A 14,424-nucleotide genomic window follows, 5' to 3' on the forward strand; every position below is an offset into this window, starting at 1 on the left:
AAGACGCACCCCGATTTCCCCTTCATTTTTGGAGGAGAAAAAGTGCGTCTTATGGGGCGAAAAATACGGTATTTATCTTTTAGAAGTGTGGTACCGTCTGCTGAGTGTAGGGGGCATATGCCATGAGGCTTATGAGGGAACAGTTTCAGGCAGCTGATCTTGGGACTTTGCGATTCTGAAGGACCAGGGAGAAAAACAAAATGTGTATTAAATGCATGGCTCTCCTGAACACCTGTGCTTTCACTTTCTTAAAATAGAGTGTTTGACCATTATATAATATATAGTTGAAAGTGTGCAGCCCATGCCTGATGAATTCTCAGAACGCAAAAAAAGGTGACGGAAAGATTTTGAGCTGTCTGTGCTCCTAGGCCGCGACACAGCTTCTTGTCTTCCACCAGGGTTTTATGATTCCATAGTGCCACACTGAACCTTCTGGGGTTTTTTATCCAGAGAATGGGGATCTTGGTCCTTAGAGGCTAGCTCAGCCAGGAACTCCCTAGAGTCGACGCGTAGGTGTGAAAATTAATAAATACAAAAGTTTTCTTGGTTTTATAACCTAGGGCACAGATGGAACCTGGCTCTGCAGTGGGAGCTCTGTGCGCTCAGAGTATCGGAGAGCCTGGCACACAGATGACTCTGAAAACTTTCCATTTTGCTGGGGTTGCCTCAATGAACATCACGCTAGGGGTGCCGAGAATCAAAGAGATCATCAATGCCTCCAAAGCCATCAGGTACTGAAGCCAGATTTTATTCTCATCTTGATATTTAAATGGCAGATTTAATTATAACAGGGGGAGGTCTCTCTCTCTCTGTCAACTTGCTAGCTGGAGTCAGAGTCTGGCCACTATAATAAACAGAAACTGACAGGAACAGGGTAACTACAACATTTGATCTATCCAGTAATTCTTGCCTATGACACAAACATTTGTTGTAATGTCTTCTGAAAAGGAAACAAGTTTAGTAACTCAACTTCTGCTTGCAAGTTGCTTATCGGGCGGGGTGGCAGAAATAAGCTGCAGGGTGATATCCCTTATCTTGGATGGCTGCTAAATGCTCTTATTTATAGGGGTTCAATGTATTTGTTGCTCTCTTGAGCCAACAAAATGAGACTTCTTTTTTAAGGTGGAGAGTTATTTCTTAGGCCTACCTGTTGATCAAAGCACAAAAATAACTGGACCTAAAAAGTTACAGTGTACCTGCCATTTGCTACCTCGATCTATGGCAGCAAGATAAAAGGGGGTCAATTTAGTAGCTGATTGCACTATAATTAGTAGACTCTTAATTAACGAAGTCAAGATACTGTGTGAACAAGGTCAAGGCTCATAAGAGGAACCTCCATTCACACAAAAGTGTTGTGCTACGTCTTCCAAGCTATGAGCAAGATTCAGTATCCTTGAAATAATTGGTTTGGGATTCTTCTTGCTGAAAAGCAACAAATTTCAGCAGAGTGAGTTAATACCACAGCAGATAACTGCAGAGATGCAGTTTATGGATTTTTTAAATAGATTTTAAACGTACGGGCATCATAAGTTGTTTCGTACAATGTTTAGTTCTTGATATATAAAATAGAATTATTAGTAAGGTTCATGGTACGTAAAGGTAATAAACCAGTAGGCTTTTCACAACGATATGCTTTTGCTGCTTATCTATAGTACGCCGATTATCACAGCCCACCTTGACACGGACGATGATCCAGACTTTGCCCGTTTGGTCAAAGGAAGAATAGAGAAGACACTACTGGGAGAGGTAGACGGTGCCTTATTGTTGCTTAATATACAATATTTCCCATTATGGTTCTGCACTGTTGTGATGCTTATTAAACAATGAGCACGGTTGAATTTCTCTTTTTGACTTTCAGATTTCGGAGTACATTGAGGAGGTTTTTCTTCCTGATGACTGTTTCATTCTCGTCAAGCTTTCGTTAGAGCGGATTAGGCTGCTGAGGCTGGAAGTGAGTGTTTCCCCCTCTCACTGATACTGTGTTCGAGAAACTGATTTGCCACAGGGGTGCCTTCAGGCAGGGCAGATACCGCAGTGAAAATTAGCGTGGCTTTTTCTGTAGTGCTTTAATTTATTCTAGTTATTGCTCTGTGGTACCTTCAATATGTTAATTGCTTCTGCAGCATGCATCTATGCACATTTTCAAAGAGAATTAATGTTCTCTGCTAGTTTCCCCCTAACCAGATTTGAAGGGAGCAGGGAGCAGATGGATCAGGCTAGCTGTCTTTCTATTTCCAGCCTGCATCAGTTTCACACACATTTATTCATAGGAACATAGGAAGCTACCTTATAGAGACTTTGACCATTGGCCCATGTAACTCAGTAAGGTCTACATCGATTGGCAGCAGCTCTTCAGAGTTTCAGACTGGAGACATCAAAGCCCTACTTGGAGATGCTTTGGATTGAACCTAGAGCCTTTAGCAAAACACATGCTCTACAACAGATCTACAAAACCCTAACTCTCTTCTGATCCCTTTCCATGTTAATCTGCATTTAAAAAAAAAAAAAAAAAGGTCCATGAACAGTACAGTCATACCTTGGATCCCGAATGCCTTGCAAGTCGAAAGTTTTGGCTCCCGAACACTGCAAACCCGCAAGTGACTGTTCCGGTTTGTGAACTATTTTTGGAAGCTGAACGTCCGACCTGGCTTTCGCGGCTTCTGATTGGCTGCAGGAGCTTCCTGCAGCCAATCAGAAGCTGCACTTTGGTTTCCGAATGTTTTAGAAGTCAAATGGACTTCCAGAACGGATTCTGTTCGGCTTCCAAGGTACGACTGTAGTATCTAAATTCATATTTGAATATCTTTGCAGAATATGTATATATGTACCATATTTTTTGCTCTATAAGACTCACTTTTTCCCTCCTAAAAAATAAGGGGAAATGTGTGTGCGTCTTATGGAGCGAATGCAGGCTGCACAACTATGCCAGAAGCCAGAACAGCAAGAGGGATTGCTGCTTTCACTGTGCAGCGATCCCTCTTGCAGTTCTGGCTTCTGAGATTCAGAATATTTTTTTCTTGTTTTCCTCCTCCAAAAACTAGGTGCGTCTTGTGGTCTGGTGCGTCTTATAGAGCGAAAAATGCGGTAGTTTATATCAACATGCATATTTCAGGATAAAAAAATAGAAATCTGTATGTTGGTATGCCTTTTCTTTTGAGATGAGAACTGCATTGCAAAATTTGGGAAAATGCAAAATCCAAAGGATAATTGCACTCCGATTTGTGTGTTAGTCTGGAGGTGTGAATTAGGTCACCTTGTTTGAAAATCCAGACTAAATGAAATTTTCCTCCATCCCTAGCTGCACCAGGATTTGTAACCCAAGAATGCCTGGTTGTTGTTTCTCATATGCAGAAGCATCCAAATGTCATTTACACCTGGGGTCCAAAGTGGTGCATCTTAACATTAATCTGCACCATGTAATTACTCTGACCATGTAAACTGGCTCATAGAACTTGGCTTGCAGCTGCTGCGCAGGCAATATTTTGAATACATTTCTGATGAAATTCTGAGCAGGCAATTCCTGGAGTGATTTGCACTGATCTCTTTAGGGCATGTAAAACTAATATTGTCTCAGACCCAACTAATGCATCAATTTCTGCTCTCTTGAGGGCCCCCACAGTTCATCTACCTCTGTAATCCCTCAGACCATATGGCCCCAAGTAATCTCTCTACAACAGCATTGGGTTGCTCTTGCCACTACGCTTATCTTGTTGGTCCAAACATGGCAATGGGCAGTGAGCAGTAGCAAATCACAGCTGTTAGGTTACGAGGCAGTGGCTAGCCAGAGTTGGTCCCGTGAGTTCCATGGCAGAGCAGGGATTTGAATATGGGTCTGCTCTATCTGCATCTACCGTGTCACGCTAACTCTCAGAGACTGACCTGCTGAGTGCCTGAGGGCCCTGCTCTGCCTCTCTCCATCTGGCCTGAAGCAGCTCCTGGTGGACAAGCCACAGGGCTACTGCTGGACCTCCCGGTTGACCTCTACACCAAGTGCAGTTACCACTCCCTGCTTCAGAGGGACAGGCTTGTCTTGGACTTCCTCAAGTGGGAATGGACCTCCTGATTGTTGAAAGCAAGGTGGGCAAGTTCCTCCTCAACAGTGCCTAGGCAGGCTACCCAGAGACAACCTCCACCCTACCACTGGTGGTAGGCCTGAGAGCCCCACCATCTCCACCATGGCCCGCCACTCGAGGACCCCAGCCAGCACAGCATCTGGCTGAGCTGGCTTAACAATAGGCATGATGTGCATGTGTGCATTTTAATGAATTGAACAGGGTGAAAAGTTATGAGTCATGGGGGTGCAGAGATTGTGTGAATGAACTTAGGGCTTAGCTTATATTTTAATTGCTATTTTGTTAATGTTTGTAATATTGCTTTGTAGATTCTAAATGCTGCATTGTTAATCACATGACTTGCCATAATTGTGAGGTTTACCGTATTTTTCGCTCTATAACACACACCTGACAATAACACGCATGTAGTTTTTAGAGGAGGAAAACAAGAAAAAAATATTCTAAATGAAACAGTGGGTGTATGATTTTTGTGGTTCATGTGATCTGACAGTGAGTTTGGAGTAGCCCAGTGCAAAAATCCTGAGGATCCATGTGGATCCGTGCTTTGTAACCACGTTTTAAGTGAGGAGGGAAGGAAAAGCACTCAAGGGACAAGGAGCATGCGTGGGGAGGGTGGAGAAGGTTGCTGCTAATAATGCAGAAAAGGGGTATAAGGGGAGAAGGCTCCTCTCCTCTTCCGCTTTGCTCCTTTAAAGAAGCAGGCTCTCTGTCCCTCTCTCCTCCCCACTTAGCGGCTCTTCTCCCACTTTGCTGTTTCAAAGCGAGGCACGGAGGAGGGAAGGAAGGGGAACCATGGATCCTCTGCTCACGACTGCAGCAGATCCCCCCGCCACCCTCCATAACACGCACAGACATTTCCCCTTACTTTCTAGGAGGAAAAAAGTGAGTGTTGTGGTGCAAAAAATACGGTAGCTTATTTTTTTAGTTGCTGTTTTGTTTAGTTTTTTATAGCTTGCAACTGTTTTATTGATCATTTGTTAATTATTTTATATGATGTATGCTGTATTCACGATGTGCTATTATGTTATGGTTATTTATTGGTTGTAAGCCGCTTTGAGATTCATTTGAATGAAAAGTGGCCTAGAAATACAATCAATCAAATCAATCAGCAGTGTTAGCCAGATGAAATTAGAGAGTCCTGACCTCCTGTTAATTTCCCTGTGTGAGGCTGAAGCTACACATGGCACAGAATGAGTTGGGAAAGTCCTGCAGTGGTAAACCAGCCTCTTCCGCTGTAGGTACTACTTTCATGTGAATGAGTAGTCAAAAGACCTCTCTTACAATACATTAGCATATAAGGAAGAAAGGTTTGGAGCAATCCTCTCTTAGTTCAGTACATCCTTTTTATCTGTATGAGGTCAATTGAAATGGCACTCAGCACAACCAGTTGCAGTCTGAAGTTGCACATCTGTGCAATATGTAGAATGACTGTAATCCATGCACCCAACTTGAGGAGCATGGGGGGGGGCGTACCTGGGAGTCATTACTTCCAACATTACATTGAAAATGTAAGAAGAGGATGTATGGGTCAGTTGTGCCGCCCAAAGCCTCCTTCAGTAGCATGAGGCTGAAATGGACATTCCCCTCAACTATCACACATTTCAGAACTGAATATTTTGGGGGCTCCTGGGCAGTAGTGAACATCGCCTGGCTAAATAGAATAGCATCTTGCGAAGGCCGTCAAATAATCGCTTGCAGAGCTTTTGCCAGACTAGTGTTTTGGACACCGTGTAACAAATTGCATGCCCTCGGAACTGCGCCCAGTGTCGAAATAATTATGCAAATAACAAAGTGACATTTGTGACACAGGTTAATGCGGAGACTGTGCGGTATTCTATTTGTGTCTCGAAGCTGAGAGTGAAGCCTGGGGATGTAGCTGTTCACGGTGAGGCCGTTGTCTGCGTTACTCCCCGAGAGAACAGCAAGAGTTCAATGTACTATGTCTTGCAGTCTCTGAAAGAAGAGCTACCAAAAGTAAGGACTTTCCACCTTCCGTGTGTGATGCTCGGCAACAAATGCATGTGCTCAGTTCACAGCATTCAAAGGATTTCACTGCATTAGTGTGAGAATTCTTGAAAACTGCTGCTAAGAATACCCCCGTTTCATTTCTTACTTTTTCCATCTTTCCCCCGAAGAAGCTTTTGTAATTTGAAAACATATTGAGCATCTTGTACCTTTATAAATTTGTGCATATTTAACAGAAGTGGATCTGGGTATTGCCCTCTTGCTGTTGGATGAGCCTATTTTACATCATGATATATATTTTGCTTGTGTTTGTATGTATATGTAGAGAGATCAGATTTTATTACATACCATTTTTCAGCCCAAAGGCTCCCTAAGCCATGACCTGCATGATAATATAATATAATATAATATTATATTATTATATTATATTATATTATATTATATTATATTATATTATATTATATTATATTATAAATATACACACACACACATACACACACACATACAGTAAAGTACAATAAAATGCCTTCAGTCATTCAAAAAATAATACTGGGGATCACAGTGTAATTCTTTGGCGATCACTCGTGGCCGAGTAAGATTGTCTTCCATGAACACGGTCTTAACAGTGAGTCCGTAAGTTACTGTGGCGGTCAGTTCTGGATCCACACAGCCTTTCATAGTGGGGACATAGGTTTCTGGGCGGGAGTTGATCACGGTGAGGATTTGCCAAACGTGCCTTCCTCTTAGCTCGTTTCTCCCTTTCAGTATAATAAATTAGGTGCTAAACCTTCAGGGTGCCGTGTTAGTTTTACTGAAGCTCTTTGGGAAGTTCCTCTTACGGATAACTTCACAAATTTGCTTGAAGTGGTGATAGGTGGTTGCTTCTCTTAATTACAGTGAGCACACTCACTATTTTGTCAAAGCAGTGAAGCCTTTGGTGCCCATTGGCTGAGTAGTAATGATGTCACAAAGAAGAATGATGTCACAAAGAAGCTGAGCAATAGATGGAAGCTTAGGGAAAGAGAGCTCAGGGCTGAGGTTTGCTGAAGGAAAAAAGAGAGCCTGGCAGGCTGAAGAGACAGGAACTGGAGGAATGGGGTAAGGAGAGAAAGAGGGTGTACAGGAGAAGGGGACCCTTGAAGAGGATGCAGAGGAGCCAAGGAAATAATGAAGGGCAGAGAGTGGAATGCACGAACTGGGGGAAGAGGAAGAAACCAGTGGGAGGAGGTGTTTGAAGAAACTGATTCTGCTGGTTGCAATTGCATTGAAAATAGCTTGGCCTTTCAAAAACAGCCAGTTCCCTACCAAAGCCAAACTATTTCCTTTCCAATAAAGAAATCAAATAACTACGTAACAAAATCAGTTGAGTGTCTAATTGAGGTAGACTGATCTGTGACAGATGCATATTATTCGGGTTGCAAAAATGCACATGCCAAGTGAAAAGGCACGAAGTATAGAAGTGCCTGAAGACCATCCTTTGTAGGAATTCTGTTTTTATGTTGCAGATTGTGAGCCCTAGTTATGTGGATGCCTTGCCTTCAAGTGTTCTGACTGCTTTCCTTCACAGTCACAGCACACATCCGTGGAACTCCCAAGCAAATATGAAGAGCCAGGGGTGGAGGCTAACCTGTAGTCATCCCAATGTTGCTTGATTTCAGTTCCCATTATCTCTGACCATTAGGCTATACAGGCTTGGGACTGATGGGAGCTGGGAGTCACCTGCATCTGGAGGGCTACAGGTGTGTCACTTCCAGTTTAGGCAATGTTAAACAGTCACTGTAGGAAAGAGCAAGGAGGGCAAAGAGTGGGGTTTTGATTGCGATATCTGGTCTATAGCAAGAAGCATTTATCAGGGTATATGTCTTCTAGACACTTTATTTGATTTCCTTTCCTACATAAAGGTGGTTGTGCAGGGTATCCCGGAAGTGTCTCGCGCTGTCATTCATATCGATGAGCAGAGTGGGAAGGAGAAGTACAAGCTGCTGGTGGAAGGTGACAACCTGCGAGCTGTCATGGCCACACATGGAGTCAAAGGAACAAGGACTACTTCGAACAACACTTACGAGGTAGCCATCAAGAGGGCATTGGCGATATGAGCTGGCGGTGTGTGGAATAGTGGTTGAGTGATGGAGCCTGTGGAAGGTCATGGTTCAAATGTCACCTTTTCCATGAATTTCCTAGGTCATGGGTAGGCAAACTAAGGCCTGGGGTCCGGATCCGGCCCAATCGCCTTCTAAATCCAGCCTGCGGACAGTCCGGGAATCAGCATGTTTTGACATGAGTAGAATGTGTAATTTTATTTAAAAAGCATCTCTGAGTTATTTATGGGGCATAGGAATTCATTCATTCCCCCCCTAAAAAAAAAATAGTCTGTCCCCCCAATGTCTGAGGGACAGTGGACTGGCCCCCTGCTGAAAAAGTTTGCTGACCCCTGTCCTAGGTGGTCCAAGGCAAGCCATGTTCTCTCAAGACTAACTTCTTTCCCCCCACCACCCAAACTACAATATGGGGTTAATACAGATTGCAGCAAGGTAACATAGTGAAACACTCTGAACACTCAGAAAGCATTATTATTATTTATTGAATTTATATACTGCCCTATACCCAGGGGTCCCAGAATGGTTCACAGATAGAAAACCACAAAATACATAATAAAAATAAAAGCAACAACCCAATAGCTCCCCCCCCCAAACCCCCACATTTTAAAAGGGCATAGGCTGTCAGTCAGATCAACCAAAGGCCTGGTTAAAAAGGAACATTTTTGCCTGGCACTATAATGAAGGTGCAAGGCGAACCTCCGTGGGAAGAGCATCCCATAGACAGGGAGCTACTACAGAGAAGGCCCGTTCTCTTGTTTCCACCCTCCAGTCCTCTCAAGGAGGAGGCGCGTGAAGAAGGGCCTCAGAAGATGATCTCATGGTCCAGGTAGGTTCATATGGAAAGAGGCGGTCCTTGAGGTATTGCGGTCCTGAGCCATTTAAGGTTTATAGGTCAAAACGAGCATTCTATAGGCATCCTAAGTGTGATAATGAAGAAAAATGCTACCACTGGAAGCTACTGCCTGCAAGGAGGCAGGGGCAAGCTCGGCTGCAAGCCAGGGCAGTTTTTAAGCCAAAATATGTGGGAATGATTGTAGTTTGGGGAAAGGAGTTGCTTTGGAAAATCACAGTGCTTATGTGCCAGCGGAATCAATGTTTTGCCACTTCCCTAAACCACATAATTTAATCCACTAGGTCGAGAAAACCTTGGGCATTGAGGCTGCCCGGACTACCATCATCAATGAGATTCAGTACACTATGGTAAACCATGGTATGAGCATTGACCGGAGGCATGTGATGCTGCTGTCTGACCTGATGACATACAAGGTTTGTTTTCTCCCTTTTCATTGCTTTGCCACCAATTCACTTGGCCCCCCTTCCCTCAAATAAATGTAAATGAAGAAAATACCAGGGAAACACCTATACGAGTGTTGCTTGCTGCAATATCCACAAGGTTTACTCCCTTCCTAGGCACCTGCGTAGCAAAGAGCATCATGATGGGCATCCGTTTACTGTACTGACATACAGTATATCTTCTAAGCCCAAATTAAGGTTCAGGGTGGCTGTTTTTCCTTTGGTCCAAGTAATCAGGAATATGTGAATCATTCGGATGTGCCCTTCCAGGAATGTCCACACATATCCTGCCCTCTGCCCCCACTGGTGTACCCAATTTCCTTCCTCTCTGCCCATCGCCACAAGAGTGAGCAGTGTGGGCAGAGTGAGCAGGCTGGTCTGTCAGCTGCCGCTCTGCCATACTCTTTCCACTTGCTTTGTTGACTGGGAGAGGTCAGCCTCTACTGCCAGCAATTGCAAGAGACATTGACACTTCCCCACACCTGATTGGCCATTAGCCTAGGAAAGGGAAGTTGGCACTCAAGAATCAGTGGCCTAATATAATAGAACAATAAGAAACTAAGCATAGGAGGTCTTAGGCTGTTGTACAGTCATACCACAGGTTAAATATGCTTCGAGTTGAGCGTGTTTGAGTTGCGCTCCTCGGCAACCCGGAAGTAACAGAGCACGTTACTTCCAGGTTTCGCCGCATGCGCAGATGCTCAAAATGACGTCGCGCATGCGCAGAAGCAGCGAAAAGCGACGCGTGCGCAGACGTGCCGTCGCTAGTTACATTTACCTCTAGATGCAAACGGGGCTCCGGAACGGATCCTGTTCGTATCTCGAGGTACCACTGTATATGTAAAAAAATATGTTATATATGTATATGTTGTATTTGAGAGGAGGCGGGCAAGACAGTTGTTCCAAATCTCCTTTATTAACAACCGTGCTCGACAAATTATTATGCATCCAAATAGCTATCAGTGTACACTTGCCCAGGACAAGAAATGCAACTTCATCCACCATATAAATTTGCCTTCTTCGTACAGAGTCAAAGCCTTTGTTGAGCATGAATTAGCTTATGAGGTTCCGCTGTCTTCCTTTTCTCGGACTAGGGTGAGGTTCTGGGGATTACTCGGTTTGGCCTGGCAAAAATGAAGGAGAGTGTATTGATGCTTGCTTCATTTGAGAAGACGGCAGATCACCTCTTTGACGCTGCATATTTTGGGCAGAAGGATTCAGTGTGTGGTAAGTGTCTTGGGTGATGAATCTTGCCACTAAGCACAGCTCTCTAAATGTATCCTGGCTGAAAATGGGGGAAGTGGAGCATGGCCTTTTTTGTTGTTGCCCCATACTAGGGAATGATCTCTCTTCCTACTCCTTTTTTCACCATGGCCTTGACGTAGTGAAGTTGGTTTGCAGGTAATACCGTATTTTTTGCACCATAACACTCACTTTTTCCCTCCTAGAAAGTAAGGGGAAATGTCTGTGCGTGTTATGGAGGGAATGCCAACGGATGGCGGGGGGATCTGCTGCAGTCGTGAGCAGAGGATCCATGGTTCCCCTTCCTTCCCTCCTCCGTGGCTCGCTTTGAAACAGCAAAGCGGGAGAAGAGCCGCTGAGTGGGGAGGAGAGAGGGACAGAGAGCCTGCTTCTTTAAAGGAGCAAAGCGGGAGAGGAGCCGCTTACACGAGTGTAAGTGGCTCCTGTCCAGTTTGTTCCTTTAAAGCAAGCAGCAAAATAGCTAAATAGCAGCAAAGTTTTTCAGCTCGCTAAGCCGGGGATGAGCGGGGAGGAGGGAGAAAAGCAGAGCCTGCTTGCTTTAAAGGAGCAAAGTGGGAGAGGAGAGGAGCCTTCTCCCCTTATACTCCTCTTCTTCATTATTAGCAGCATCCTTCTCCACCCATCCCACGCATGCTCCTTGTCCCTTGAGTGCTTTTCCTTCCCTCCCCACTTAAAACGTGGTTACAAAGCATGGATCCTCAGGATTTTTGCACTGGGCTACTCCAAACTCACTGTCAGATCACATGTCTGTGGCCACAGCATGAACCACAAAAATCATACATCCACTGTTTCATTTAGAATGTTTTTTTTCTTGTTTTCCTCCTCTAAAAACTATGTGCGTGTTATGGTTGGGTGTGTGTTATAGAGCGAAAAATACGGTAATTGCTTTAGATCAGTCTTCACGATTGTAATATGTAATATTACTGTAGCTAATCTCTTAAACAACCTCTGCTTCTTGGAGTCCATGATGCACATTGCATGGGAAATATGCGGCTTTAATCGTTTTTTCTTGATCTTCTCTAGGCGTTTCTGAGTGCATCATAATGGGTATCCCAATGAACATTGGAACTGGACTTTTCAAGCTGCTGCATAAAGCTGACAAGGAAGCAGACCCCCCAAGAAGGCCTTTAATTTTCGACAACCCCGATTTCCATATTTCCCTTACTACGTAGCAGCTGGAGAGCAGCAAGCAGATGGCATATTTTAAACTGGAGCTGCATGTCTCTCTAAGTAGGGTTTGGAGGCTGGATAAGTGAGAGATCATGATGTGCGCAACTGATCCGCCACTGCTGCAGGCGTTTATCTTTTGTGTACTTAATCCGCAGTGAACTTCAGCTGACGGCGTTTGGTTTTTAAAAGCAATAATTTTCCCTGCTACATCAAAAACCTGTAACGTGGATTGTGGGACACCAAATCCCTATGAAAGGGAAGACGCTTAACGTTTTTGCCTGGATTTCTGTCAGAAGCATTAGCTATAGTAATAGGAAAGATTTCTGCTGCCTCTACCAGCTGTGATAAACATCTGTCAGAGTGTCCAACGTAATTTCCAGCTGGATTGATGTCAAATAGGTTGTGTTTGCTGTCATATGTCGTGCACATCCTTTTCTGTTAAAGTTTGCTTCCCAAGTACACTTTGTGTGGCAACTTCTTAGAAAAAAAGGGGGGAGTGGCCCGAGAAATTCTTTATATTTTGGGGGCATTTCAAACCATTCCATGTAGATTCCACCACAGAGTAACTACAGAAAGAGTGAGGAAGACAGAGGGGTGGGAATCAAAATTGGCTCTGAATGGTAGTGAATTGAATGGGGAGGAGCTATTGGGGGTTAGCATTGGGATCATGGCCAACACTGATTTTATTTATTAGGAGATTCAGAGAATGATCTTACCTGCTAAAGTTCAGGAGTGCAGGCACTGATACACTGACTATTTCTCCAGCTTGCTTAATACACAGTTATGTTAATGATGAGCTAATGGGAATGACTGGGAATTGTGCAAGTGGAGGCTGTGCAAGTGAGTCTAGTAGACATACCTTGGGTTTACTCCCCAGAGCAATGATATTCTGTAGGTAAGAAAGCTGCAAAACTCACTTTTGTAACATCCGACACTTTTTATATTGCTGAATGTTGAAGAGTTTGTGAGTAAAGTTTTTAAGTAAATGAAGGTACTTGGAACCCTTCAATACTTTTATAACAAGTAACATGATGGGGAAAACTAGATGAGGAAATGAAGGCAATGCCCTTCTCTCCCCCCGCCCTTATTGTTTAAATTATCCCTTTTCAGTTCATATTGATTCATGCATTACACGTTGGTCCTAAACTACTGTACATTGTTTATCAGAGAGCAAATGTTTAACTGATTCGCAATTATATTTGTGTGTGCATGTTAGTATCACCCCCAACATAGGAATTAAGGTCATCTTCTGGTTTGTTTGCTTTTTTTGTTAAAGAAAAATGATAATGTACAGCAAACTGCATGATTCTTTTTTTTGCTAGGCATAAAGAAACAAATTCTGAATACAAAGAAAGATAATACGAAAAAATAGTGATAATAAAATAAAATAAAATTGGTAATGCAGCCAGAATAGCATTCATGACCACTCATTTGCTTATTTTCTGGATGCCTTTTTGAAGGTGAAGACTGTGATGGAGACAGTACTTCAGAGCCTTCCAGATAAAGCCAGACTAGAGTAGAAGCCAGTCCAGAAGATGATCCAGATCTAAACATGAACTACCAAATCTCTCCTACCACTAGAGGGAACTGAGTGTAACAACCCATATAAAAGCTGTGCTGAGCTGTTAATAGCACCATGGACTAAAAGGTATGAAGCTGGAGTACTAATGAGATGATTCCCACCCCCCTAAATTCACTACAAGCTACTCTGTATTTGGGAGGCTATGGGGCAACAAAGACCACTGTGTGGTTGCAGTTTGTGCTTTGTATGGCAGTTTGCAAATTCTTCTTTGAGCCAGTAGCGGGTCTGAATGTCATATCACTATCCCCAGTTTTGTGGATAATGTTATACAAGACAGGTTGGTCCTCAGAATCCAGAAGCTTCCAAAAGGAAGTTCCCTTCCAAAATGTGAACAGTTTCATGTAGCGTGGGAAAATGTTGCTTTCTTATACTGTACTGTAGATGTGAATAAAGATAATTTTTCAAGGTGTGTGTTCAGGGTCATTTACTGATGGAATTCTCTACCTAAAACGGCTGTAAATATTCTTAATAAAGCATAACTATTTGAACATTCATGCATACCTATGGTACCGTGAGACCATTTTGTTACATTTATGTAATTCGTTAGATCATGCAGAAAGATGAATCCTTTCCAGTAATGTAAGGGCTGATCCACACATGAACGTTATATGATTGTGGCGACTTTATGTAATGACTTCCTTGTCTCAGTAACTGACACAGATGCGACACCCCCAGCCACAACCTCCATTTGCCCTATTTACAATGTTTCTCATGAGCTGTTCCCCACAATTTTGTGTCGATTCATCATGTGATGTGCTTCTATCATGTATGAGCCAATCAAAGGATCTTTTCTTCCGGCCCTACATGAATCAGCTGACCATACTCTGCTTGCGCATGCACACACAATACAGTGCAGAGAATGATCATTGTTTGTAGAGATGATGGCTCCCAATTCATAATAGTATGTGCCATTAATTATTGTCAGTAAACTTAATACATTGATTGGAAATGAACCGTCATCTAGCTTGTCTCTACATTT

The 14,424-nt window shown here is 43.4% G+C and overlaps 1 protein-coding gene across 2 annotated transcripts in view; it reads left to right on the plus strand.

Moving 5' to 3' along the window:
• Positions 1-13,850, plus strand: part of POLR3A (RNA polymerase III subunit A) — a 59,682-nt gene extending 45,832 nt beyond the window's left edge. For both annotated transcript variants that reach the window (XM_082225117.1, XM_082225118.1), the window contains 8 exons: positions 561-731; positions 1,653-1,746; positions 1,859-1,951; positions 5,883-6,047; positions 7,940-8,104; positions 9,272-9,403; positions 10,525-10,657; positions 11,717-13,850. In XM_082225117.1, coding sequence (XP_082081243.1) covers positions 561-731; positions 1,653-1,746; positions 1,859-1,951; positions 5,883-6,047; positions 7,940-8,104; positions 9,272-9,403; positions 10,525-10,657; positions 11,717-11,865 — 1,102 coding nt within the window. In that variant the 3' untranslated portion in view covers positions 11,866-13,850. The remainder of the gene's footprint in view (positions 1-560; positions 732-1,652; positions 1,747-1,858; positions 1,952-5,882; positions 6,048-7,939; positions 8,105-9,271; positions 9,404-10,524; positions 10,658-11,716) is intronic.
• The last annotated feature ends 574 nt before the right edge of the window (positions 13,851-14,424 follow it).

This window comes from Podarcis vaucheri, assembly GCF_965113315.1.
Source record: "Podarcis vaucheri genome assembly, chromosome: 5".
Lineage (NCBI taxonomy): Eukaryota > Metazoa > Chordata > Lepidosauria > Squamata > Lacertidae > Podarcis > Podarcis vaucheri.